At 43.7% G+C, this 26,904-nt stretch overlaps 2 protein-coding genes and 1 long non-coding RNA gene across 10 annotated transcripts in view; 2 read left to right on the forward strand and 1 right to left on the reverse strand.

Annotated features, from left to right (window-relative positions):
* Positions 1-11,693, reverse strand: part of LOC135237263 (uncharacterized) — a 31,545-nt gene extending 19,852 nt beyond the window's left edge. For 2 of the 4 annotated variants that reach the window (XR_010324787.1, XR_010324786.1), the window contains exons 1-3: positions 11,439-11,693; positions 9,027-9,117; positions 8,166-8,406 (exon numbers count right to left, since the gene is read on the reverse strand). This is a non-coding gene — a long non-coding RNA (uncharacterized LOC135237263). Of the gene's footprint in view, positions 1-2,912; positions 3,218-4,429; positions 4,591-8,165; positions 8,407-9,026; positions 9,118-11,438 lie in introns of those variants that run through there. The other 2 variants (XR_010324785.1, XR_010324784.1) reach the window with 2 other exon arrangements.
* Positions 3,216-15,180, forward strand: cldn19 (claudin 19). 2 transcript variants are annotated; one of them, XM_064304192.1, is made up of 5 exons: positions 3,216-3,507; positions 8,209-8,373; positions 9,046-9,130; positions 9,657-9,803; positions 13,208-15,180. In XM_064304192.1, exons 1-5 carry the CDS (start codon positions 3,285-3,287, stop codon positions 13,242-13,244), a joined length of 657 nt encoding a protein of 218 aa, XP_064160262.1. In that variant the 5' UTR covers positions 3,216-3,284; the 3' UTR covers positions 13,245-15,180. The 2 variants fall into 2 exon arrangements, with proteins under 2 accessions (XP_064160262.1, XP_064160261.1); XM_064304191.1 differs by having other exon boundaries at positions 13,727-15,180.
* A 2,992-nt stretch (positions 15,181-18,172) lies between these two features.
* Positions 18,173-26,890, forward strand: LOC135238256 (claudin-16-like). Of its 4 annotated transcripts, none has more exons than XM_064306023.1 (7): positions 18,173-18,327; positions 19,443-19,572; positions 21,431-21,539; positions 24,891-25,055; positions 25,974-26,165; positions 26,574-26,715; positions 26,805-26,889. In XM_064306023.1, exons 1-6 carry the CDS (start codon positions 18,302-18,304, stop codon positions 26,660-26,662), a joined length of 711 nt encoding a protein of 236 aa, XP_064162093.1. In that variant the 5' UTR covers positions 18,173-18,301; the 3' UTR covers positions 26,663-26,715; positions 26,805-26,889. The 4 variants fall into 4 exon arrangements, with proteins under 4 accessions (XP_064162093.1, XP_064162095.1, XP_064162094.1 ...); XM_064306025.1 differs by having other exon boundaries at positions 18,192-18,327; positions 19,451-19,572; positions 26,805-26,890; XM_064306024.1 differs by having other exon boundaries at positions 18,306-18,446; positions 26,805-26,890.
* The last annotated feature ends 14 nt before the right edge of the window (positions 26,891-26,904 follow it).

The following is a 26,904-nucleotide window of genomic DNA, read 5'->3' on the forward strand; positions in this document are numbered from 1 at the left end:
GTGTATCCTAATTGCAACCCTGCCTTCATTTAAATCAGCGTTAATACAACCTAAATTAATTGAAAATCTGCTGCTTTTTGAATAATTACCAATGAATCTCACCAAACTGTGTGAACAGATACTGTATGTCTTTGGCAGTGTTTCATTATCCAGAAATTGGAAATGATAATTATAGAAACCCAGTCTTAGGATTTTACCATTAATGTCTGCTTAATAATATCCCCCCGCCCCCCACCCCACCCCACCCCAGCCTTTGGTGAAAAACACATGACGGGGTGATGATACCTCTGAAGGTCCAGTGAGTATAAATGAGAACAAACAGGAGAACCCTGGATTACTGGAGCATGTAACCTTTCTCATGTGAATGAATACAGCTGTAGCTGAGCAACTCCTGGTGCATTTACATCCAATAGAGAGAAACTGTGTGTGTAAAGAGCAATGAAGTGTTCTGCCTCATCAAAAAAAAAAAAAAGGCTGGTCTGCTTAGTAGATTCGTCTAAGCAGGCTTCACTACTAGCAATGTTTATCTAAAAATCAAACCCTAAATGGGGATCAAGTCAATTATAATTTGCTAATAAAAACCTTTCTGTAGGTCGAGGACCATGCCACAAGTGATTTGAGGGGTCCAGTGCCTTTGAAGTGGGGGAAAAAAATAATAAAATCTGTGTCAAATGCTTCCTGAATAGCTTAATATGCACTGAAGGGGTTTACAAGCGTTAAGCGGTTATTTAGAGAGTCTTTAACGATGAGTTTCCTCTTTAACCTGGTCACAAATTAGCATAAGGCTAACTAAGTTGTCTGCTTAGCGTGGGGTAAGCATTTAAAGGATTGGTGGAGCGGACTACAGGAGGAGGAGGAGGAGGAGGAAGAGGAGAAGGAGGAGGTGGAGGAGGATGAGGAGGAAGAGGAGGAGGAGGTGGAGGATAAGGAGGAAGAGGAGGAGGTGGAGGAGGAGGAAGATGAGGATGATGAGGAGAGAGGAGGAGGAGGAGGAGGAAGACGAGGAGGGTCACAGCGAAGGTCCGGGCCTCGGGTTCTGTCTCAGACGGCTTTGTGCGGACGTACGCGGGCGTCAGGCCCGGCCGGCATTTTAATCCGCCCAGGAGCGCGGGCCGTTCGTGAGAGGCGCTCGCCCGAGGCCCTCTCAGTCCGCTGGGCTCCGCTCGCTCGTGAACACCGGCCGCGCGAGAGAGAGAGAGAGAGGGGGGGAGAGGAGGAGGAGGAGGAGGAGGAAGAAGAGAGCGGTCTCGTGGTCCCGCCGGTTAAGTTCACGGTCATCCGTGTGATTAAAAACCCTCGTAACAAATGCCTATCCCAGGGGGCCCCCCCTCTCCTAAGCATGACCCCCCCCCCCACCCCCCAGTATCTGAGCCCATGTGAGGGGGTCGGTCGGGGGATTTGGGGGGGTTGGGGTGGGGGGGGGGCATTTAATCCTCTTCCAACAGGATGCCGTCCTCCATGAAAAATCTTGCTGGGTGGAAGTAGGGCCCCTCGAAGAACGTAATGACTTTGTTTGGATCTCCTCAGCGCTGAAGCCCTTCTTATGTAATGTGTTTTCTGAACATGGTTTGAAATCTGCAGTATAAAAGGGGGATATTTTGATATCTGTTGAGCACCTATTAAGTCTGTTTTTTTTATATACTGTAGCTGGCTTGAAATGAGTTGGGAATTGTTTTCTTTTATAAAAAAAAGGGGGATATTTTGTTTTAAGTCTTGTTCTTGAGGTTGGAGGACAGGTAACAATCAGGGCTTTTTGTTAGCTTTTGACACCATGAATCAGCTTAATGTTTACACTGTAAGTCCGGGGAATGGCCTCAAAAAATGGCTGAGAACAGGTCTGAGCTTCAGCTGCCGTTGACCAGCTGGTGCGAGCGGTCATCCTAGGGCCGTAAAAATGCTTCTTTATTTTTGTTGTACATTGTGGAGTGGGACAGCGCGTCTCCACTGCCTCATTCAACCGGCACCGTCAATTCCTGCTGTGGGGCGAACTCACTCCGGGACGCAATTGTACACGTCTCCATGGCGATCCCAGGACCTTTGATGGGATGGCCCTAAATTTTCAGTGAGTGCGGAGAGAGGGGGGTCCGTGCAGGACACGTCCTTTAATGCAAGCATGCTATTGGCCTGATTTACGCCTGTTTGTCGAGGAGATCCAAAGGCTTTGCTCAACACAGGGTCAATACCCGACAGAGGCAACCAGAGACCAACATCTGCTTTCCTCCACACCCAAGAAAATATCCTGTGTTTTTTAAATTAAGAACAATCCCATTTTACTTATTTTTAAAATGAAAACTTTTCCCCTCCAGCTGAAGAAGTGTTGTTCAGCAAAACGCAACAGGCTCTTTTTTTTTTTTTTTTTACATCATGCTTTGGCTCCACGGCTTAAAAAAAGAAAAAAAGACCATTCGGAATACTCAGCCATTGCAAAGCCTGGATTTTCTTGTTCACTCAGTGCAAGGCGTCTCCTTGCCGCTCGGTCAGCCAATCGGCAGCCGGAATTCCATGCGCCCCCTGCCCCTCCCCCCCCACCCCCCACCCCACCACCCCCGCCCCAGAGCCCCCTCCCCTCTTTGTATTCAGCAGTTGCGGAGACCGTCAAGGCTTTTTTTCCCCTCTTTTTTTCTTTTCTTTTTTTTTTTTTTTTGTCTCCACTGAAGTTTTTTATTGCCGTTCAGCTCCACAGCACCACCCAGACCCAGCGGAGTGTGACAGGGAAGCGATGCAGCCTCTGAGCAGCCGTCTCCCCCAAGCCTGACAGCCTCCACAGTCGCCGAGAGCAAGTTTCCGAGCAGCCGAAGGGGGGCGGGAGCGCAGGTGAGGGGGTCTCTTTGGAGGATCAGCGTCCCGTGAGCAGAGCTCCGACTGTAGATGAGGGGCAGACGTCCGTCCTGCAGCCCTTTTGACTTCAACGGGAGAATAAAGCCGAGCTCCAAATGACACAGGTCGCCGTGGACGCCGGCAACACACAGAGGGACTGGCAACCGACTAAAGAGGACAAACAAAAAAAGAGAGACGCGGAGGAAACTTTTCCAGCTGTGCCACCGCTGCGCTTGGGATTAGGGGAGGCGAAGGGCTACTCTGGAGGCGGCAGAACCACCGAGACTGCGTGAAGTTGACTTCAGCCGGGAGAACTTTTCTGTGTTCCACGCGGATACTGTCTGACGGGGGGATAGTAACTTCTGAGGTGTCTTGAAGAACATTTCTTCCCCGGGGGGAACTAAAAAAAGAAAAAAAAAAAAGAAAGCTAGTTCAAACCAAAAAAAAAAAAAAGTTAGTGATAAGAAATGGCCAATTCTGGTTTCCAGCTTCTGGGGTACTTCCTGGCTCTGGGCGGGTGGATTGGCATCATCTCCACCACGGCGCTGCCGCAGTGGAAGCAGTCGTCCTATGCGGGCGACGCCATCATCACCGCGGTCGGCCTGTACGAGGGGCTGTGGATGTCCTGCGCCTCCCAGAGCACGGGACAGGTGCAGTGCAAGGTGTTCGACTCCATGCTGTCCTTAGACGGTGAGTGTTACTAAGTTACAGTAGTGTGGTAATGTTGTAATGCAACCTGGTAGATGGAGTCTTTGACTCCATGCTGTCCTTAGACGGTGAGTATTAATAAGTTACAGTAGCGTGGTAATATAATGTAGTATTGTGGAGTCTTTGACACCCTGTGCTGTCCATAGTGTGGTAATGTTGTAACATGTTGTAATATAATGTAGTATTGTGGAGTCTTTGACACCCTGTGCTATCCATAGTGTGGTAATGTTGTAACATGTTGTAATATAATGTAGTATTGTGGAGTCTTTGACACCCTGTGCTATCCATAGTGTGGTAATGTTGTAACATGTTGTAATATAACGTGGTATGTGGAGACTTTTGACACCATGCCATCCCTAAATGATGAGTATTACAGAGTTACAATAGTATTGTAATACTGTAATGCAGTATTATGGAGTCTTTTACTCCATGCTGTTCTTAGACAGTATCACCGCATTACTGTATAACAGCAGTATTGTATTATGTTGTAACATGTTGTAATATAATAAGGTATGTGGAGTCTCTGACTCCATGCTGTCCTTAGATGGTGAGTATTACTACATTACAGCAGTATTGTAATGTAATGTAATATAGAATTGTGGAATCTGACTTCATGGTGATCGTAGGCAGTGAGCATGGCTATACAATACAGGCATTTTAGAAGACCCTCTCGATCAGAACCACTTTACAAAGAATTGTTTTTACGTAGTATATGAAAAAAATAATGAATAAATATGCAAACAAGGATGCTCGCTTAAATTCAGGCAAATTTTAAATTCGGGTTCAGCACCTTACTCAAGGGAGCAAACGGTGACGTCCTACCTGGGAATCAAACCGTTTGGCTGACGGGCCGGCCAGCTCCCTAACCACTGTGCTACACCGCTGCCCAATATGAATGCGAATGGAAAGGGGAACGCAGGTTTCTGCTGCGGCCCCCTCTTCCTCACGCAGTTTTGGGGATGATGAGCTCACAGTGTGCTTTCCAGATAAGTCACATGGCTCCGTTCTAGGAAACCATCCTTTCCTTGGCGACCTTGGTTCCCAAGTACATTTCTGTGGCATTTTCTGTGGCAGGGTAAACCCAACGAATGCATAATAAGACAAAATAAGTATTAGACACCCTTTCCAGTCACGCCCAAGGGCCAGTATACGGAGCTGCATGTCAGCCACTGTCAAACAAACAAAACAAAACAAATCTTGTTTGTGAAACAAAAAGCACCAACAAAACCTGTCAAAATGTCAGTGATGACGTTAACTGTCAAGGCCTTCCTTTTGGTACACAATTTTGAATTACAGTCCCTGTTATGAGTCAGTGGAACCAAGAATGAACTTTCGTGTTATTCACAAACATCAACTGGAATTTAAGATGAACAACACTGGCAGATGTTGCATCACTTGAATGTCAGACCAATCACCACACTCATAAATCCTAAAAGCCGGTGTAATTATGTAATTCCTGTGTTGTGGGGACTTGCTTTTCCCGTAATTTATTATTTACTTACGGCATAATTTATATTTATATGCTCTATTATTATTCTGCTGAAATCTGTGGGGATATATTGGCTGCAATGACAGTTAAATTACATTTGAAGATAAACGAGTCCCTGCAGAACCAATGTTTTTATTTGGGGTTGACTAACATTGCCAGTCTACGATGCCAATGTGTTATGAATTTGCTCGGTTCAGAAAATCTTCTTGTTTACGTTTTGTCAAAACATTTTTTGTGGCCTTCTCCTTAAGTGAGATGTGAATCTACTTTTCATTTGACTTATCAGCACGACAAAAACAGCGCATTGTCCCCGGTAATAACAAGCAGTTTGTGTTGAGAAGAAAAAGCTCAGTGTTGGGCCTAGCACCGCAGATATTTTCAGAATGTGAAAGTTATTTCTCGACACAAAAGCATTGTTTGCATCTCCATCTCTACAAAAGCCTGTGGTGAATGACTGGCAAAATATATTACGCTCGCTAATCATCAGGTTTTATACCCACGCAAAGTACCATTTAATAAATATCACAATGGAGAATCAATAATAAACCTTGAACACTATATCAACCTGACTTTTAAGCTGTGAACTTGCCATTTAAAATGCTGGCATCAGACAGTGGCAGAATCCTATTTACTGTATATACTTAATATTAGCATTTTAATCCTCGTCTTCCAACACCCATACATATACGTGTAATACAGAATAATTTTCCACTGACTGTGCTGGGGCTGGTGCAAATTCGCTAACATGCGGATCTAAAAGATTCTTGACCTTATTCTTTTAATAACTTTAAGTAGGCTAAATATTTTTTTCTACACACTTCTGTGCACATCTTACCACTGGTGTGTAACTTACAATGGCAACAACTGTTTACTGAATTAAAGTTAGTGAATGTTAATGAGTTTTTAATTATTTTTTAAGCTCTCGGTTGGAGAGTTTAAAGTAAAAAAATCGATGCCTCCTGATTGGCTGACTTTGTTTTACTTGCCCACCAAAGACGACGAACTACACGTAAACTACACCCGAAACGTAAGGCGAAAAAATAATACAGAAAACAGAAAACTGGTGTTTTTATTTGCCTCTCTGAAGTTAGAAAAGACACGAGCTCAGGCCACATTGCTCTTCCACAGCAGCACAGGCAAACCTGAATCGCCACACGGCGCATTTTAAAAAAACTGCTCAGGGTGGAATTGCAACCCCCGTCTCACACACACACACACAGAGAGCGACCGGACCCTGCCACCGCCGTCCTCTCCGCGCTATTGTTGGCCCGCATTAGGTCATCTACAGGACAGGGCCGCCAATGTTGCCGCCGCCCGTGCGTCTTGCACAGCGGCACCATAAGCCCGCATTGTTTCCACCCCTGCGAGAGACCCGCGACGTCTTTTTTCCTCCTGTAATTACGCTTGTGCGCGCTGCAAGCTGAGCGCTCCGGCTTATCTTCTCACTGCCTGCTGCTAAGTCCCGCTTGCAGTCGCGGGGAGATTTGTATTTTTCTCGCCGGTGATAAAATTGGGAGCGGGGAAAATAACTGATGAGTTATTTTGAGGCGGCACGTAACCACAATGTTTTTTTTGTTGTTGTTGTTGTTTTTTTTAAAAATGCATTTTTGGCTCATCTTGCTGTTCAGAATGAATACTCGTTACATTGAGCCTTTTCTGTGCTGTGAATGGGACTGGAAGGGAAGGTCAGGGAAGTGTCTAATTACATGAACCACACGGAGGTTTTGAGCCTCCATCTTGGGAAGAAACGCAGCAGGAAGAAGACAGAGACCTGTTTGTGTCAGCACAGCACAACGTTATGACACATGGAGGCTGTTGGGAAACATTTGGACAGTTTGAGGCCCCCGTTTGAGGCCCCTCCCCCCTCCCCCATACCTCCCTCAACAATGACACCTCCAGTCAGAAGGCTTGTGGCCCCTGCTGGGCACTTCCGCCAGAACAACAGAACACAATGGGCACCTTATTGAAGTGGCGTTTCTGCCCACTGCAGCGCAAGCTTGTGGGCCTGCCTTTCGCCCGTGCCAGGCGGTGCCAGGCTAGGCATTTCACCGAAGGACAGTGGGAGGCCAGTCTCTTCTCTTTAGATTCAGCATCAGAGGAACGGGATCAGAGAAGGTATTCTCCTGTGGAAAAAGAGAGGGCTTCAAACGCACTACTAAGAAAGGAGAAGAATAAGACTGCCTACGCTTAAAGCCCCATTAAAACTCAAAGGACTCCTATTACATAAATCAAAGATCAGGGATCATCCACAGATTGGCTCTTTGTTCATCCCATTCTCTTTGAAAACCGCCATAAACATAAAATATTACTGAACAAAGGTCGAGTGTGAAAAGGACATTGCCTAAATTCTTAGTACGAGTCATTGAATTGTTCGCATTGTCGTCATATTACGCATACATACATGACAATTATGGGAACTATACATGCTGTTGTTTCAACATACTGAAACTAATCTACAATTTACTTCCAAAAATAGGTAAATTTGATAGCAACCCGGCGGACGCAAAACGTTCTCACACTCGCTGCCGTGCAGTGGCAAAGTCATAGCACTGACAAAAATGACATTGTGAGAACATTTTGCGGTAGCTAGGAATCAGTTCCTGTGCTGCCGTCCACCGTTGATTTCTTTCAGGCGTTTATGAATACTCTTTTTGTTTTGTTTGTTTTTGTGGAGAAACTTTTAAAATAACAATAAAATAAAAAATTATTTTAAAAAAGACTAGCTGAAAATAAGCTGGGCCATAACTCCCCATAACAAAGGCTGGAGCCGTAAAAACAATCCCTCTTTGTGGCCGAGCCGCACTAATCCCCTCTGTGTGAAACGCGTAGAAACGTCGCGCCGGCGCGTTCACGTGCGCTCTGAGGTCCGCGAGGGTCATTCACGGGATTCAAAGGAGCGTTAAAGGCCCGCGGAACCACGTCGGAACGACCGACGAGGGAACAAAGAGCCGCTCGCTATCGTTTCGACTTAAAACCTGGATATCGGCACGAACCGAAAGACTGAAATCGTCTCCGTGTACCTGACAACCATTTTAGACGTCCCTATGATGTTTTTTTTTTTTTTTTTTTTTTAAACTGAAAGGTTTTGTAGGCTATTTCTCTGAGGCCTCTCTCCCCACGATGAAAAGTGAAGGTTTTATAATGCGCTGACCTTTGACCTCTGACCTTCCCCCTGCCCGCCCTTGCTCTTCCAGTGCACATCCAGACATGCCGGGCACTGATGGTGGTGTCCGTGCTGATGGGCTTCATCGCCATCATCGTCAGCGTGGTGGGCATGAAGTGCACCAAGGTCGGGGACAACAACCCCCTGACCAAGAGCAGGATCGCCGTCTCAGGGGGGCTGCTCTTCCTGCTCGCAGGTGAGGCCACGGGGCACGCCCACCCCTCCCCGCCTGCCAATCAAACAAAGCGCACATCACATCAAACACGAGGCCTGCCAATCAATCCCGGATTTCTGAGCACACTGCCATATCCAAAGGCCATTATACATCACTCAAACCTTTAAGGTGTGAGGTCACAAATACGCGATTAGAGTGTTCTCAACTGAACATTCCAATGCTGATGTAACAATCGCTGCTGGTAAATAAAAGCAATGCTCTAGAGTTCTAGAACACAGAATTTTGAAAAAAGCACTCCAAAAAACCTTCTCTTCAAAGGGTTAATATGAGTGGTCAGACCACTACATTGGGACTCTGCGTGTGATGGGCTGGTAGCTGTTGGACTTGTTTATGTCAATTATCTTTGATGGCGGGATGCAAATTGAACACATTACTGAGTTCAATAAGGACTAAACAGCAGGATCTCATCAGAAAATCAAAACAAGGATGCTGTTTTAATTTTTGAAAAATAAAGAATAATGTGATTGGTTTTGAAATGCACAGGCCTTTATTTTTTTATTGTGATATTGTTATTTGCTGAAGCTTGCAATCCAGCAGAGACCCTTTAAATGTGTGTGGGTAATTGAGTCTTGGTTAGCGAAAGCACAGCCTCTATGATGGATGTGTAAACTCACATTTGTGCTCCTGTTGCAGGGTTGTGCACATTGGTGTCCGTGTCCTGGTATGCCACACAAGTCTCCTACCAGTTCTTCAATCCAAACACACCTGTGAATGCAAGGTAAAATGTACCTTTCTGTTTCTTTTTCTTTTTGTGATTGTATAGCTCTCCCGTATGCACTTTTGTACCTTTTTAAATTTCTGATATATTTTAGTGTTATCAGTCAGTCTTTTTAGAGAATATAACCTGGTAAATGAGTGCTCATGAGACCATCTCACTCTCTCTCTTTCCCTATCTCTCATTCTGTTTTTTCTTCTTTCCCTTCCCTCTCTCTCCTCCTCTCTTTCTCTCTTTCCTCCTCTCCCTCTTTCCCTCTCTCTCCCCCTCCCTCTCTCCCGTCTTCTCCTCCTCTCTCTCTCTTCTCTCCCCTCTCTTTCTCCACCTTCTCCCCCTCTCCCTCTCCCTCCCCCTCTTTCTCTCCCTCTCTCTTCCCCTCTCTCTCCTTCTCTCATTTTCTTTCTCCCCCTTCCCCCTCTCCCTCCCTCCCTCCCCCCCCTCTTTCTCTCCCTCTCTCTCCCCTCTCCCTCTCTCCTTTCTTCTCCCCCTCCCTCTCCTCCCCCTCTCTCCACCCACCTCTTTCCCTCAGGTACGAGTTTGGCTCCGCTCTGTTTGTGGGCTGGGCAGCGGCCAGCCTGACCATGCTGGGGGGCTCCTTCCTGTGCTGCTCCTGCCCCACGGAGGAGAGGAGGGGGCAGCAGTACTACCGGCAGTCCCAGCCCTCCACAGCCAGGGAGTACGTGTAAACCACCCTCTCTACCACCCAGTCCTGACAAACAGACAGCTGAGCTCCTTTCCTCCAGTGTGCCTGCACCTCTGCTTCACTGCCCCATTCATACAGGCACACACACACACACACACAAACACGCACACGTACGCGCACACACACAACACCACACAACCGCACACACACCCACACCACACCACCCACCACACCGCACAACACACACTCAAAAACACACACACTCAGACACACACACACACACTCACACACAAATACACATGCACACACACATGCAGGCACACACACTCTCACACACACACACACACACACAAACGCACACATCCAGGCACACACGCATGCAAACACCCACACACACACACATTCATAAGACATGCTGTGAAACATTAACATGCAAAATGTAAAGGTGTCAGGGACATGACAACCCACATAATGAATGAATTAATAATAATGAGTAATGGTAATGGCAGGTGATCCACAGGACCCATTTTCTGGTGTTTTCTTGTACACCTGCCGTACATCAGTCATCTCTCTCTCTCTGTGGAGCACATGCAGTAAGTGTGCGCTCCACTAAATGTTCCCTCAGCACTAAAAACAAACATTATATATATATATATATATATATATATATATATATATATATATACATACACACTGCAAAGCTTTGATAGTTTACTATGTGCAGAGAAAAGTGCTGGTATGCATTACATCTGTTTGTCTAGAATGGGTGGTTTTTTCTTTGTGTGTTGGGGAAAAAAATGTCCATTCAAAATGTTAAATTATCCTTTAGCGGAAACATGCCTGCTTGAAGAAATCTGGCTGGTTAAACCAGGACTATATTTAAAAACAAATAGCTGATCTGCAGTCCATAATGTTTTTTTTTTTTATTGTGTGGAAACACAATCTCTTTCTACCAAAGACATGATAATAAAAGTAGAGTCGCGTATATCAAATCACGCAATTAAGTAATTAATTTGCGTGATACAACTTTAACAGCCACAAAGAACAGCTTTAATCGTGGACTTGAAAGGGAAGGCAGTGGATGTAGGAGCTGGTTAAGCTTTAAACATATTTTATATTTAAAGCATGTCAAAAGTATTAGTTCATTAAATTCCTTATTGTTCTCCCACTAATTTTGCAAACAATAGAAATTGCTCTTCAGTTTAATTAGCCTGAATGTGCCAATTTAGTTACCACACTGAATTGACCGATCAAACTCTATTTAGCTAAATCAGGGGCTCTCTATTGTGGAAAAGAATAGACTCTTGAAGGGGCACACACAACACAAAAACTTTAAGCCAATACAAGCATGCTAAGTTTAAGAAGAAGAAGAAGAAGAAAAAAAACCTAAGTACACTACAGCACAATGAAATCAAAAGGGGTTTTTAGGAACTGTAAGTACCCAATGTAGGAAGTAAACAACTGTGTAATCAGGGAACAAAACTAAACGACAGAACAGCGATTCAAAAACCAAAACAAAAAAGCCGCAGAAAAGGACACAAAAGTAATGGCTGTCCTTTCCTGGAACTGGCTTTTTGTTTGCTTGGCCTGTGGGAATTCTGGTTGACGGCTGCACATTAACTTTAACCGCAGAGCCAAGCCGTTGTATTGAGGAGGTCGAAAACTTACGAGTTTTTCACCCTCTGCGGTCCAGCTGAATGCCGCGAAGACGTCCTTGTTAAGGCTTCAGGGAACATAAATTAACCTCCTCGATTTGTCGACATTCAGCCCGATTGTGGGAACTAGGTGGCAGGAAAAGGGCATAGACATACCATCCTTAAATCAAGTTTGATTATGCAACGCTTAATGGAGGAAGGAAAAACGTAAGCACGTTAAGTTGTCAAATCAGCTGGATATAATTAGAGCGAAGACCACAAGAGTGGGAAAAAAGTTAAACGATAAAATAAATTATTTACAGTTTGTCTCGTTTGCTTTTACATGAGAATTGTACTTATCTAGTTGAGTCACACATTTAAAAAAAGGCTTCTGGAAGAATCAAACCGTAAAAATCTATCCTTTTCTGCTAGGAATATTGTGCTAGCCTCTTCCATAGCAATTTAAGCTATTTATTCGGAAGTGGTTCATGGCATCAGAAGTTAGTTGCAATAAAGTGAAAAGTACTTTACAATGCAGAATCTCCACAATGCAGAATTCATATGTGTCTTTTCTACATTCAGCTGCTTAGCAAATGTGAAATTAACTGTGTTACTGCCCACTTTAACATTGAGGCACTGACTAAACCTTTTGTGCATGCCTTGCTCATTTCGACTGCTTTGCACAGCAGACAACTGAAGAGACAGGGGGAACTCAATTCTTAAAATTTAAAACTTAGTATAGGCACTGTTTTATGAAACGTTATTAAAAGGCACTTCAGAGCCACCGTAATTAAGTCTAGTCTATTTACTCCATAAATCCGTGATTTACTGTGGAGAACGCTTTGGTGTCAAACTCCAGTCATGGAGAGGCACAGTGTCTGCTGGTTCAGTTAAGTCACTGACTGGCTAAAGAATCCACACACCTTGTTCTTAAAGCCTTAACTGGCAGCAGATTGAATGGAAACAACAAAAACCCTACAGACATCGATATTACAATCAATGCTTTGTTATGAATGTTTAGCAAATTTGGCATAAATCTAGATCCATATTTTTAACAGGCCCTTCTTTTCCCAGGCATGACTCCGTTTTAGACAATGGGTTTTATGATATATAAAATGTTACTATGTTAGGGAACACATACATAAGATCACAGAATTAACGATTATAACATCACCCATAAAAATGTTAAGTCCTTCATAAGCAGTCGTAGCATCTCGTAACCTTTCACCCCATTAGTTATAGAGCATCCAATACGTCATAGCAGCATTTTACATTCTATATCAGTTTATGCCACCATCCGTTAAGGTGTTGGGGACACAAGAATAGTGCCCTGTGTAAACATATGTACACGCGTTCACACCGGGCACTGTTCCTGCGTTAAACTTCGCCTGACGCGGAGGGATGTTTTTGTGTCACCCTCCTCCCATCGCCTACATCCATGAGGAAAAATAACCCCTCCAAAGCATCCATATTTCATCTGGTTTAGCTGGACCAGTAGCCATAAATTTCATAATTTGTCCTTTGTTTGTGATTCAAAGCAGACTGAAGAATAAATGACATCTTAGCCCCTTGGAAAATAACTGCAAACGCATGCGATCCATTCTTTGTGCGTAACATCCCATCTGCTAATGTCTAGTTTTAGCTAATTCTCCTTTGTCGCCTTCTGTACCGCTTAGCAACACCTTTCTCATTCGCTTCTACTAAAACAAAAATGAACCAATCAAATTAAAGTCTCGAAATGTTTTCCTTCTGTCCTAATGCTGTTCTTTCTGTGACTGTCTCTTCTTCTTCTCTCTAATTCAGGGATGAATTGTTGAGTGAAACTAGTTTCCCTGACTGACCACTCCCCCCTGCCTTTTTTCGAAGATTGTCCAAGTTCCGCTCACTGTATACCTTTCCTTGTTCCTTCCTAGATTCAAAATTTGGACCCTTATCTCTTCGCTATAGCACATATTGCACTCCCTAAACATTTGTACCTTATCAGCATCTGATAATAAAGTTTAAAATTCACACCAAGGCTACCCCGCCTCCTTATGCCTGTCCCACCCCCTTGTCCTCTGTGTGCATACGGACTATTTAAAAGAATGGTGTGAATAGACACTTTCCATTGGCTGCTTGGTCGTGACCATGCTCCGTGTTGTGTGTACTACCTGTATGCCATTACATCTCTGTTACCTGTGATTGCATCTCATGTCATGATGTTGTGTGTACAGTATTTCTTGAATACCTGCAATGTTGGAGATGTTGCCTGTTTTCATAAAATATACAACTGTGCTACTACTTAAACCTGATTTTTTTCCCCCCTTTTCTTTTAAATTGCAGACCAAATGTAAAAAGTTCTCCAACAGACAAAGGGGAGCAGTACTTGTAGTTTGGGAGAGTTTGAGAGAGTGGGCAGCACCGCTGGTCACAAGCTGTTTAGATTTCACAAGGCAAGATACTTTAGGCAAAAAAAAAAAAAAAAACATAACAGATAAATAAAAATACATAATAAACGTGCTTTCAGAACCAGCTCAAATGGATTGTATCATTGCAGTAAAATATTTATGAAATATGCATCTTAGACATACCTATAGACCTATCTATGAATAATAAAGTCCGTAACTCATGCAGCAGTACTTCAGGTTACCTCTATATCACTATAATATGCATTTCTGATCTCCTGCTCAGCTACATGATATGCAAAACTGTCCCAGTATTGCAACATAGCAAATAACGCTGTTAATGTTGTTAGGTTTGACATGATATTGATTGTATAAAGTCGACTTTCACTTTACTGTAGCTCTCAACATACTGTAGAGGCAGATACTTTTAACAGTCCACCGTTTGTCTTTTATATTAAATTCTTATGCACCAGAGATCTGCTTATGTAATAATGACAAAAAGCGTAGCGCATCAAGAACATCTCCTGAAAAAGAAAAATTGCCTTTGGTCCAGCTAGATCACAGAGTTATGTGATTTACCGTAGATCTGCCAGTTTGTCTGTCCAGTTCAAATGTTGTTGTTTTTTCTCTTTGAAATTTAAACATTATTTCATTCCATTTGTTGTATTTAATTCAAACTATAAAAAATACAAAATGTCACATTAAAAGTAAATATGTTAATCGCGGAACTATCATGTATAACCATGCGAATTATAACACACAGTGAAGGAGGTGGGTGAGGCTTATAAAGTACTTGCTACAGGTGTATTGACCAGATAAAGCTCTTTTTACAAGTTTATTTGTCTCAGAGTTTTAATAAACAAATACACTATGCTGTGTAAGGGTCTGATACAATTCAACTGCAAAGTGGTTTGTCCTTACATTGAATAGTCAGTGGAACGTTGTTTCCACTACATTTCTCCATTCTATTACATCTACTGCATTAATTGAATCCAGCAGCAGATATTTTATTAAGCGAATAATGAAAACAAGAACTGGCCAGATAATGTTCAACCTTGGCTGGCGAAGGGCCATCTAGTGGTAAAATATGGTTACTGCTATAGCCCTGTGGGAGCCAGCTGATCAGTCAGTTTGTGAGAGATACTTAGGTCTCTGTTTATGCTCTCTGCAGAATAACACTTTGTGATTTGAATACATCTGGCCCTTCCTAAGATAGTATTGTAGGTTTACTAGATACTTGCGATTTCCATGTACTGGTCTCTTTAAATTTCTGTATGTAAAATGACTTCCCTTGAAAAAGGGGAGTGATGCATTTTATGGACAGTGTGCTTTATAAAATTTAAAAAAGTTATTGTTGTATACAGATTGCATTGACAGCTTTGCCCATCTTTTGTTTTTGTTTTTTTCGAAGAAAAACACTCATTTTAAAAGCCCTTTCCAGATCACGCTGTAAACATTGTGACTTAAATGTGCCCCTCCACAAAAAATGATTTTTGGGATGTTGATAAAATGAAATGGGTTCTAGGTGCAAGAAAAAAAATCCCAAAAGTTAAACACACTTCAGGCTGAGAAAAATATGATGCCAGAGGACAATAAATTATTTAGACGAACCAAAAAAAAAAAAAAAAAGACACTGCTGTAATGGACCACAAATATTATAAACTTGTTAAATGGGGAGATGAAGCAATCACCAAAAGATCATTAAAAAACCAGACATATTTAGGAAAAACACTCACCAAAATTTTTTTTTTTTTTTTTACTTCTGTGAGGTTTGTGGCAAACCGTAGAATGCTCTACATCTTACTGTAAACACCACAGTCTCAACTTGGGGTTTTCTTTCTCCATGATATCTTTAATTATGTTAATATTGGCTCACAGGCACTAAGCCAGGGGTCATTTACTGTAGATGTTGAGAAGGGAGGCATTAGACAAACATTAATGGTCTCGTACTTCAGCATGGTAAAATGTGTCTGATGCCAGCACACCAGCCGACACACTATAGTTTAATAGCCTTTCAAAAGCACTTTATGAACACTTGATACACACCTAAAAAACACAGTAGGCCGACCATCTGCAAAATCCGCAAAGTCTTGAATCACGGATTAAACCATGCAGTACACATGTACCTAATGTGACCACTATGCTTAAGTTTTACTTGCACGCTTGTGAGTCCATGTAAGCATTTTTTTTTATTCTTGGCCCCACAAACAGTCCATTCTTATGCTATGAAATGATAATGCATTGTTGCTTTTTAACACACTAAAATGAAAATTTTCACCAAAATTTGAAAAACAACTAACATTAGCGGTAAATAGCCTCTTTCCTGTCTTAAGTGCTGTTCCTTAATCGCGGTTACTGTATGACATCACACACAAAGGGTCACACACAAACACAGACACGTACGCATAAAAAACACGCACACACACATTTATATACACATGCACACACATACATATATACACAAGTATATGTTACACAGAAATGCACACTCAAACATACATGTTTATGTATCCAAGGGGTATGTAGCTAGCAAGCCAATAAAAATGTTAAATGAAAAATGAAGAATTAGTTTACTGTTTTTGTCTTTATGCCTTTGTCTTTATATCTATCTTGGTATAAATTGCCATTGTATTTTGTAAAATGTGTTTTTTAATCTGCCATTAAAGCATTGAGAAAAAAATCTGTGTGGTCATATGGTTTTCACTTATATTGCTGTTTAATTTTATAATATTGAACCGTCTGAGTTAAAATACATAAATAGGACACTATGCCATTTTTTTACTGTACATTTTTACATTTCTTCACTGACCTCTTAACATTGTCATTATATTAATGTAAGGATCAAGTAGGGTAGACTTACTGTCATGATTCCAAGCACCATAAGGTTATACTCACATTTTAAGCATTTAGAAGACGTTCTTATCCAGAGCAACGTACAAAGCTTACATTCTTTAAATACCATCTATTTACAGAGCTGGATATTTAGCTTCAGCAATTTGGGTTAAGTGCTTTGCTTATGGGTACAACAGCAATGCCCCAAGTGGAGGTCAAACTTGCACCCTTGAAGTTATAGGTCCAGGACCCCAACCAATATGCAACACATACACCCCAGATCTGATACCACTAGAAAGGTAGGGGAAAATACAAAAAAACACAAATGGCCTGTTCAATGTAAAATTATGATGTAGAAGTCTATGACCCTGCTCAATGTAGAATTATAATGTAGAAGTCTAGGACCCTGCTCAATGCAGAATTATGATGTAGAAGTCTAGGAGCCTGCTCTGCTCAATGTAGAGTTATGGACTAGGCTTAGGTCAGTCGGTTTGAAAAGTGTTTTTGGCCACAGGTTCCGGTGTAAAGTGAATAATTTCCTGCTCTGAGTGAGGATGAGGAGAAATAGTTGTGGAAGGAAATCTGATCACGGTCAACCTGGTCATGAGATAAATTTATTCTGACAGGCAAACGGAGGAGTTACCTACATACTTCAGTCTTGTTATAACAGAAGTTCACATTTGCCAAACAGAGCAAGGTGTTTTCAGTCTGGTGGGCCAAATGATTAAACTTTCACTCATGCGAAAATACAAAGATTTACAAGTTCCAAAATAACACTAGTGACTTATAATCCATTTTCTGTTTCTTTCTGTTTGTGAAACTAAAGTTTATTCACACCCCGCTCATGGCAATATTTTATACCTAAGGCACAACTGAAAATGTTCTTTAAAACATTTCACATATTTGTAGTCTGAAATTACTGATCTGGCACTGCCGTACAAGTCACAGTTATTAATCAGCTCTGTTGAAACATGAGACCAGCAAATAGTTCAGGTATCTAGAATCAGTATTCACAGTAATTTATTATTATTATTTTTTTTAACGGCTATCCAAGCCTATGACAAACTGGGATAAAACAACTACTGTCTACTGGTGAAAAAAGTCAGTATCGAAACCTCCGAAGAATTAGTTTGGACTCTTCAGTGCTACAGCCATGAGGGCAGGACGCGAACAGCTAGCAGAGACTTATTTTCACAGCGCTTGGAAATGTCCAGTAAAGGAGAACCATCAGCAATCATCGGTCGAGCAAGCGTGGACACAACCCCTGGAGCGCTGCTGGCTCACCTTATAGCAATCGTGCGTTTGCACCTATTAGTACCATTATCGCGGTTGAGAGGAGGCCCCATGTAGACATTCAAAGCACACCCCGTGCTCATTGCGAAGTCCTAAATTACCATGGAAAAACCAAAAAGGTACTTAGTTTTGATGTCAGGAAAGAGGGCTTAATTTGTGTCTTGCATTATTCAGAACAACCCCCCCACCCCCTCTTCCCCTTCCCCTTCCCCCAAATCCACGCAAGCCCTCCTGAATCAATCCAGTTCAATCCTGTTGGACCCTACCATTCTTTTTCTCCACCTCAAAAAAAAAAAAAAAAAAAAACAGTTTCACTGCTCTTTCGTCACACGGAGGTGAGAATCGTTCATTTTTTTCGACCGGCAAACATCAATGTAGAGCCCAACACATGAGTCCTGTCGGCTCAAAGTGGAGGTAAATCAGATCTTATTTCGTACATACTTTTGAGTGATTGTGAAAAAAACTGCGTGTATAGTGGGGATTATTGGGAAGTATCCATCTCTTCGGGTGCTGTCAGGCACGAACAGCCAATTGTAAGTACGGAGACTTATCACGAGATGTGGTTTGTTTTGATTTAGCTATATAGGAATTTTATTTCAGTTGGTTCAGGATTTTTGGAAAATTGTCCTTTCAAGGAATGCATACCACAACAATTTTTAGGTGGTAATCTTTTGTGATTAAACAAATCTACCAAAACTTCATGTTTTCCGCAGGAAGCAAAGTAGTATTTTGCTTTTAACTTTCAGCATCAGTTGTCGATGTCGATATTTCTGTGGACTAGCTTTCAGTATTAGGCAGTTTCTCCGGGATCATTGGGGATGAGATTCTGTTCAATTTGTGAATTTATTTTATTTGTAGCCAACTGTCAATATCAAGTTTTCTTTAAAAACAGTTCGGAATAAATATAGCACATGTGATATTTCCATGTGACATGTTTATATCAGGATGACCCCATATATTTTGGGGTCATGGGATGCATGGAATGACCTTTGAGGTGACTACAGTAGCGTTGCATTGCAGAGACATGCAAATCAGCAGGCAAAAATAAAGGCATTACACCAGCAGAGAGGAAACTGTTTACAATATTTAAGTTATGCTAGAGAGCAATCATGATTTATATGTATTCAATTTGACAATCAATGCAAAATATGGACGTGGCACATGAGCTGCGGCTTGTGTACATCTGCCACGTGTTCTCATATCCTGTATGGAATGCAGACTTTTACATTCTGAAGGAATTTTGCTTTAGAATTAAGTTAATCATTTTGCTCATTCACATTTCTCCCCCTCATTCTGATTTAACATCAGTAGGACTTTGTTGGTGTGTGTGAGAGTGTGCATGCGTGTGTGTGAGAGTGTGTGTGTGCCTATGTGCATCTGTGCGTGTGCCTATGTGCGGGTTAAAGCTATTATTTCACTCAGAATTACAGAACCAAGAAGATTTTGGAATGAGAGAAGGGGTGACAATTACTTTGTGTTTCAGTGTTTAGTAATGGAGTTTTTTTTTTTTTGTTTTTGTTTTTTTGGAGTCCTCCAGAATTTAGAATGATTGTGGTCCTCCAGTTAATGGCGACCTGTCTGGCACTGGTGTCCACACTCTTCCTCATCGTGGCCACCTGGACAGACTGCTGGATGGTCAATGCTGACGATGACTTGGAGGTCAGTGCTTCGCGTCAGCCACACTCTCGGTTCTGGCGTAGGGTTCTACTGTTAATCCCTATTTTCAGAGAGCCCACATATTATAATATCAGCAAATTCCTTTTTAACGCAGTCTATCTACTTATATTTCAACCACAAAAGTGAATTTACCCATATACTGTACTTTGCAGCTAATGTCATACTTTATGTCATTATCAAACTGAATAAATGGTATACAGCCATTTTTGATAGCGTATAGTGCATTTTTTTTTGGTTAAGCTTCAACTATATCCGACTAAAGGTATATAGAAATTCAACTACCTCATCTCATATTGAGATTTGTGACAGAAGGGATACCGCACTTTCAAAAGAACACAAAAAGCACAATACAGGCCTTTGTCAATGACAACTGTGTGATGTTCCGTCCGAACCCCATTTTAGCCGGACAGATGTCCCGTTGAATAGAGCACTGTCTTAGCAACAGAGCATCTCTGTACCCATCTTCAGAGGGCACACTAAACCCCCTCGATCCCACCCAGGGTGTCCGTCCGTGTTTCATCCCGAACTTTGGCTCTGTCGCTTTGTCTTCCTGCTGGCTCCTCCCATAAGCGGACTGTGCTCTGTGGGCTCCTCCCATAAGCGGACTGTGCTCTATAGGCTCCTCCCATAAGCGGACTGTGCTCTGTGGGCTCCTCCCATAAGCGGACTGTGCTCTATGGGCTCCTCCCATAAGCAGACTGTGCTCTGTGGGCTCCTCCCATAAGCAGACTGTGCTCTGTGGGCTCCTCCCATAAGCGGACTGTGCTCTGTGGGCTCCTCCCATAAGCGGACTGTGCTCTATGGGCTCCTCCCATAAGCGGACTGTGCTCTATGGGCTCCTCCCATAAGCGGACTGTGCTCTATAGGCTCCTCCCATAAGCAGACTGTGCTCTGTGGGCTCCTCCCATAAGCGGACTGTGCTCTGTGGGCTCCTCCCATAAGCGGACTGTGCTCTGTGGGCTCCTCCCATAAGCGGACTGTGCTCTATGGGCTCCTCCCATAAGCGGACTGTGCTCTATAGGCTCCTCCCATAAGCGGACTGTGCTCTATAGGCTCCTCCCATAAGCGGACTGTGCTCTGTGGGCTCCTCCCATAAGCAGACTGTGCTCTATAGGCTCCTCCCATAAGCGGACTGTGCTCTGTGGGCTCCTCCCATAAGCAGACTGTGCTCTGTGGGCTCCTCCCATAAGCGGACTGTGCTCTATGGGCTCCTCCCATAAGCGGACTGTGCTCTATAGGCTCCTCCCATAAGCGGACTGTGCTCTTTGGGCTCCTCCCATAAGCGGACTGTGCTCTTTGGGCTCCTCCCATAAGCGGACTGTGCTCTTTGGGCTCCTCCCATAAGCGGACTGTGCTCTATAGGCTCCTCCCATAAGCGGACTGTGCTCTATGGGCTCCTCCCATAAGCGGACTGTGCTCTATGGGCTCCTCCCATAAGCGGACTGTGCTCTATGGGCTCCTCCCATAAGCGGACTGTGCTCTATAGGCTCCTCCCATAAGCGGACTGTGCTCTATGGGCTCCTCCCATAAGCGGACTGTGCTCTTTGGGCTCCTCCCATAAGCGGACTGTGCTCTTTGGGCTCCTCCCATAAGCGGACTGTGCTCTTTGGGCTCCTCCCATAAGCGGACTGTGCTCTTTGGGCTCCTCCCATAAGCGGACTGTGCTCTTTGGGCTCCTCCCATAAGCGGACTGTGCTCTTTGGGCTCCTCCCATAAGCGGACTGTGCTCTATAGGCTCCTCCCATAAGCGGACTGTGCTCTATAGGCTCCTCCCATAAGCGGACTGTGCTCTATGGGCTCCTCCCATAAGCGGACTGTGCTGACGCGTGTGTCTCTGCAGGTCAGTCAGAAGTGCAGAGGCCTGTGGTGGGAGTGCGTCACCAACACCCAGGACGGCGTTCGCACCTGCGACCAGTACCAGTACGAGACCATCCTGGCGGAGCACCCGCGTAAGTCCTCCCCTCTCTCTCTCTGTCCACCTGCGGCAGGTGTCTGTCCCCACGCTGAGTCTTTCAGCCTCACCTGTGTGTCTGTGCACCTGATATCTGCCCAAGGCTTCAACCCAAGCCTAGACTTTCTTATATGGGGGTAGCAGGGTAGTATAATGGGTAAGGAGCTAGTTTTGTAACCTAAAGGTCACAGGTTCGATTCCCAGGTAAGACACACAGTCGTCGTAGCCTTGAGCAAGGTACCTAACCTGCATTGCTTCGATATATATCCAGCTGTATAAATGGATGCAATGTAAATACTATGTAAATGAATAAATACAATTTCAAAAGTCACTCTGGATAAGAGCGTCTGCTAAATGCCTGTAATGTAATGGTATTTTGCATATCACTTTTGTTACAGTCAAAGGACGTAGATCTAATTTCAACTGAGGAAATGTCAAAATGGGAGGCACTAACTGTGCCTCCCAATGCAACGTGATGATATTTTGAGGGGAGGGGGGGGGGCATTCGATGCTCTCCCAAAGTTAGGGAGGATGTGTTCAGCCCCCCCCCCCCCGCTGTGTCCATGGTTACAGTCTGTGGTCCCGTCATGTACCCATGTACCTTGATCCCCGGTACATAGCCCTCAGCTGAGCCACGTTTCGGATGTGAGTGCGCCTGGCTGGGAACCGCTGTGCAACAGGCTGTGTACTCACCAAAGGATTCAGCAATGAACGCATGACCAGATACAGCCCAGGGCTCCGTTAGCCTTGTTTTGAATTCCTTGGGCCTATGAAAGCATGAAAAATATACCCTCAGTCCTCAGAGGGGGTTTTTTTTCTTCCAGGCAGAAGAATACATTCTCTACACTGGAAACGTACCCACTGTGTCTTCTGCTTGGTGCTCCGCATTAACAGATGGATTGTGGGGGAAAAAAAGATCAGGATAGACCGTCCTGCATTGGTCCCGTCTTGGTTGCGTACTGGTCCATGTCCCCTGAATGAGCTCAGGATAAGCTCTGAGGTTGGCAGCCATCTTGGCTCAAGGAGATTGCTCACTATTATCTATAAATGGCAATGTGACCTGGATAGGGTCATGTAACATACAACTACCTTAACACTAATTCAAAATAAAAATTCTGCAGACAGAAGGTCTCCAATTGAAATGTCTGTATAAGCATTTTCCCACTTACAATCACCAAAATGCTTACGTTATCTGCATAGTTCCATAAAGTTATGAAGTTTGCTGAAGCAAATCATTATCAATTACTCCTCCCCGATTGAATTAATTGTAAAGTACAGAAATGCTCTTGGATTGACTCTCAAAAACAGAACAGACATTTTGAAGAAAAAAAAACAAAAAGTATAATCAAAAACAGTGCACTTAAATGTCAGCCAGCTCCGGTTTGGATGCAGTTAACGAGCACCATTCCAAAGATTCCTCAACTTTGCCAAAGAGGAGTCCGCTGATGTCCATCAGTGTACACAAAAAAATATGAAAACACATCGTTCCCTCGCTCAATTAGAAGAGCGATAATCAGCAGTGTCTTTTCTTCGCTGTGGCTTTGGTCCCTGACCTCCTCACTCAGGAGTGAGTGACTTTGCCCGCCTCCCCCCGAAAATGAAGAGGTCCACCCCAGCGCCCGCCCTCCCGGTGCTGGGTAATTGCGGAAGGTGAAGCTCTCTTTCTGCCCCAGCGGTCTGGCACTAATTCAGCCTCATTAATTGAATTCCTCAGATCAGAGCAGTGGGGGGGGGGGGGGGGCGGGGGTGCCGTTGTGAGGTACTCACAGCCCAGGCCTGTGTGTCTTTAGGTTCAGCTTGAGCTGAATATGTGTGCGTGTGTGTGTATAGGGGGGGCATGTGTGTGTGTATGGGGGGGCGGGGTGCGTGTGTGTGTGTGGCGGGGGGGGGGGGGTGTGTGCATGCGTGTGTGTGTCTGGGTGAGTATGTGTACACCAGGCCTGCGTGTCTTTAGGTTCAACTTGAGCTGAACAGTGTGTGTGTGTGTATCTGTAGAGGGGGAGTAGCGGATTTGTAGACGTGTCTCAGTTCAATCTCATTAGGGTTTCTAATCCATGCGCATTTAATTGCATCACATGCAGCAGCATGCGCAACCCTAAAATCCATGCAGCGGCTGTAGTGTCTGATACACATTTTTAAAAATCCTGAATTCTCTTGTAAGTGTAAAGAAGTTGACCTCGGAGTAAGGCTCTAACATTACACCCAGAACTGCAACAATGTATCATGAAAATTAAGTTCTCAAATGTAAATATGACGCACCTGGAGGACAGGTGCATATGCGTGGTGCACAGCTCCACTCATAGACCAATGGAGCAGAGACACACGGTGGAGCAGAGCTGGTGCTGGAGTTCTGGTGTCCCAAAACAAGGATGCTGCTGTCGGCCCAAAGTGCTCCAACATAAATCAAAACCCACCACTTAACAGCCGAACGTACAAAACTCGCTTACTTGCTCGTAGCCGTCGTGGTTGCGGCCCCTAAACTTTCGCCCTCTCTTTTTAACCTGTTTTTAATGGCTTTTTCCGTCTTGCACGGGGGACTGCGGTTGAAAACCAGCCAGTGGTTCTAATAGCGGCACATTTACAGTAATGTTGATTAATGTGCTTTCTCCCGGTAAAAAATAAATAAATAAATAAATAAACTTGTAAATAAAACAAAACGAAATAAAATAAAATGAGTGTGTGCGGCGAGCGTTCGTGCCGGCGGCCGGCTCGGCTGTAAAGGCGATGGGAAGCAGATCAGGTGGCGCTACAGTAAAGCCTGATTTATACCTCGTCGCACGACCATTTTGTCGAGTGTTGTGCGACAAAAATGAAAGTGTCGCACAAAGTTTTGCATTCATACTTCTGTAAAGGGCTGTGTCCCAAATCACTCCCTATTCCCTATGTTGTGCACTACTTTTGGTGTCAGCCATTTTGTAGTGTGTCCCATCTGAGAAACAAAATTGTAGCACACTATATAGTGAACTATATCCGCCCCACAATGCACTGCAAAATGTAGTGTACAAGCTCTGTACACTATCCGGAAGCCCAAAATCCCACAATACACTGCGGTAGGGCTTGTCTCTGATGTTCTATTGTCTCTATGGTAACAATACGCCGAACTCCTGGCAGTTTTTAACGTTACATTTCTGAAAATATGGTAGCGCTCGGTGAAAACACGCGACATCCATGACAATAAATTTCAGTGTTCTATCTGGCTGTCCAATCAGCACTGCGCAACAAAGTATGAAGTTCTGCGACACAACAAAATTCTAGAGGTGCGCGACACTTTTTTCCGTTGAGAACATGAAAACACATCATTTTTGTTGAATTATAAATCAGGGGTAACCCTCCGGTGTTCTGCTCGCAGTGAAGATCGTGCTGACCCGAGCCCTGATGATCACTGCAGACATCCTGGCCAGCTTCGCCCTCATCATCCTGGTGCTGGGCCTGGACGTCGTCAAACTCCTCAGGGAGGAGCCGCACGTCAAGATCCGGATATGCTACTTCGCGGGATTTATATTCGGGATAGGAGGTGAGCCTGCTCCCGTGAATTTGGGGAATAACTGACCCAATAATTTGATAGCACGCCAATAGTTACAGCATCTATCATCGAGGGGGCTGACAGTCAGCAAGACTTCAAAAGGGGCTTTAATTTGATTTTGGAACATAGGTTGCTCGTAAAATTATAACATTTCTTGGAGTAAATAATGGCACATAGTATCTTTCAGTACCACACCTGACAAATTGAAAAATTGCATGTTGTCATGGCACATTTATTAATGACATGAGATTCCACGTGTAATAACTGGCTGGGCGTGAAAATAATGGCCAATTTATCTTTATATTTGTCAAATGAATATTTATGAATAATATGTACTTTTGTGGTAAGATTATGAAGGTGATAATATGTACTGTATATCAGTGTGGTAGTCTATGAACAAATGCATTCATAATGTTAACACATAATGTGTTCGTAAATGTTATTTAATTACCAAAAAATTCGTGTCAAAATATAATCACTTTCATCTTCTAATGTGGAACATCACAGATCTCTGATTTGCAATGATTTTTGAACAACACTTAACATCTAGCATATAATATAGCAGGGTAGTATAATGGTTAGGGGAAATGGGCTTGGAAACTAGAGGTTGCAGGTTTGATTCCCACAGAGGGCTGTTGTTGTACTCTTATGCAAAGTACTTAAGCTGAATATCCAACTGTGTAAATGGAAACTACGTATTCTGTGTAAGTCCTTCTGGAGAAAAGTGCCAGTTAATCTTTTGAAGAGTGGGTTTTTTGGAATGTTTGGAACGTTGCTTTCAATTATCAGTACATTTCTTAAGAACATTCTAATCGTATATTTGTGATGTCATACCTTAAAGGGTTAAGCACAGTGAATGGAAAGACCACGCAGCTGTAAGCCATTCCCTTGTGTTGCTATGTTACGCAGGGATTCCGGGCATGATCGGATCTGTGTGGTACGCAGTGGACGTGTACGTGGAGAGAGCCACCCTCGTGCTGAAGAACGTCTACCTGGGGATGCACTACGAGTTCGGCTGGTCTTGCTGGCTGGGCATGGCCGGGTCCACGGGGTGCTTTCTTACCTCAATCGTGCTAACCTGCTGCCTGTATATTTTCAGAGGTGAGCGTGACAGTTTGTGCTGACCGTGCAAAAAAAAAAAAAAAAAACGATCTATAACTTGCAAGGAATGCTGGGGAGTGCCCAGCGAATAAGGAAGCAGTTGCTGTACCATGTGACTTTGTGGTGACCATTTTCTATCAAGCACAACTCCCTGCAGATATAAGCTACATATTTGCATTCTGTCATTCTGTGGCAACTCAAAATATTAGCTTATTGAGATATTGAGTCTTCTTTAAAGTCTACCTAAAGAAAGTCCTAATGAATATCTTAAAGAGTGGTACTTACAAAGGTATTTCTTATTGTTAATTGCTGATAAATTTGGCGGTTTCTGTTTCTGGTTCATGAGAAAATTTTCAGGAAATAAATATAAACAGTTGTTTTCTGGCCTGTGTTCCTTACTTTTCACAGATGCCCGATCGTCGCAGTACAACAGATCCATATACCAGTACGGCAGGACGGCAGCCGGCAAGAAGTATGCCGTGGACTCGCGTGTGTAGCACACTCTGTCACACGAAAAGGAGGGGGATAAAGGGTGGAGGAGGGGAAAATGGTGATGGAGGGGAAAATGGTGATGAGGGGGGAAAGGGTGAAGGAGGGGGGAAAGGGTGGAGGAGGGAAAAGGACAAAGGATGGGAAAAGTGTGAAGGAGGAAGAAAGGGTGAAGGACGAGATTGTGTGGGAGGAGGAGGCATGGTGGCCGAGGAAGGGACTGCCATTTGGGGCCCGACATGCGAAAAGT

This window comes from Anguilla rostrata, chromosome 13 (genome assembly GCF_018555375.3).
Source record: "Anguilla rostrata isolate EN2019 chromosome 13, ASM1855537v3, whole genome shotgun sequence".
Lineage (NCBI taxonomy): Eukaryota > Metazoa > Chordata > Actinopteri > Anguilliformes > Anguillidae > Anguilla > Anguilla rostrata.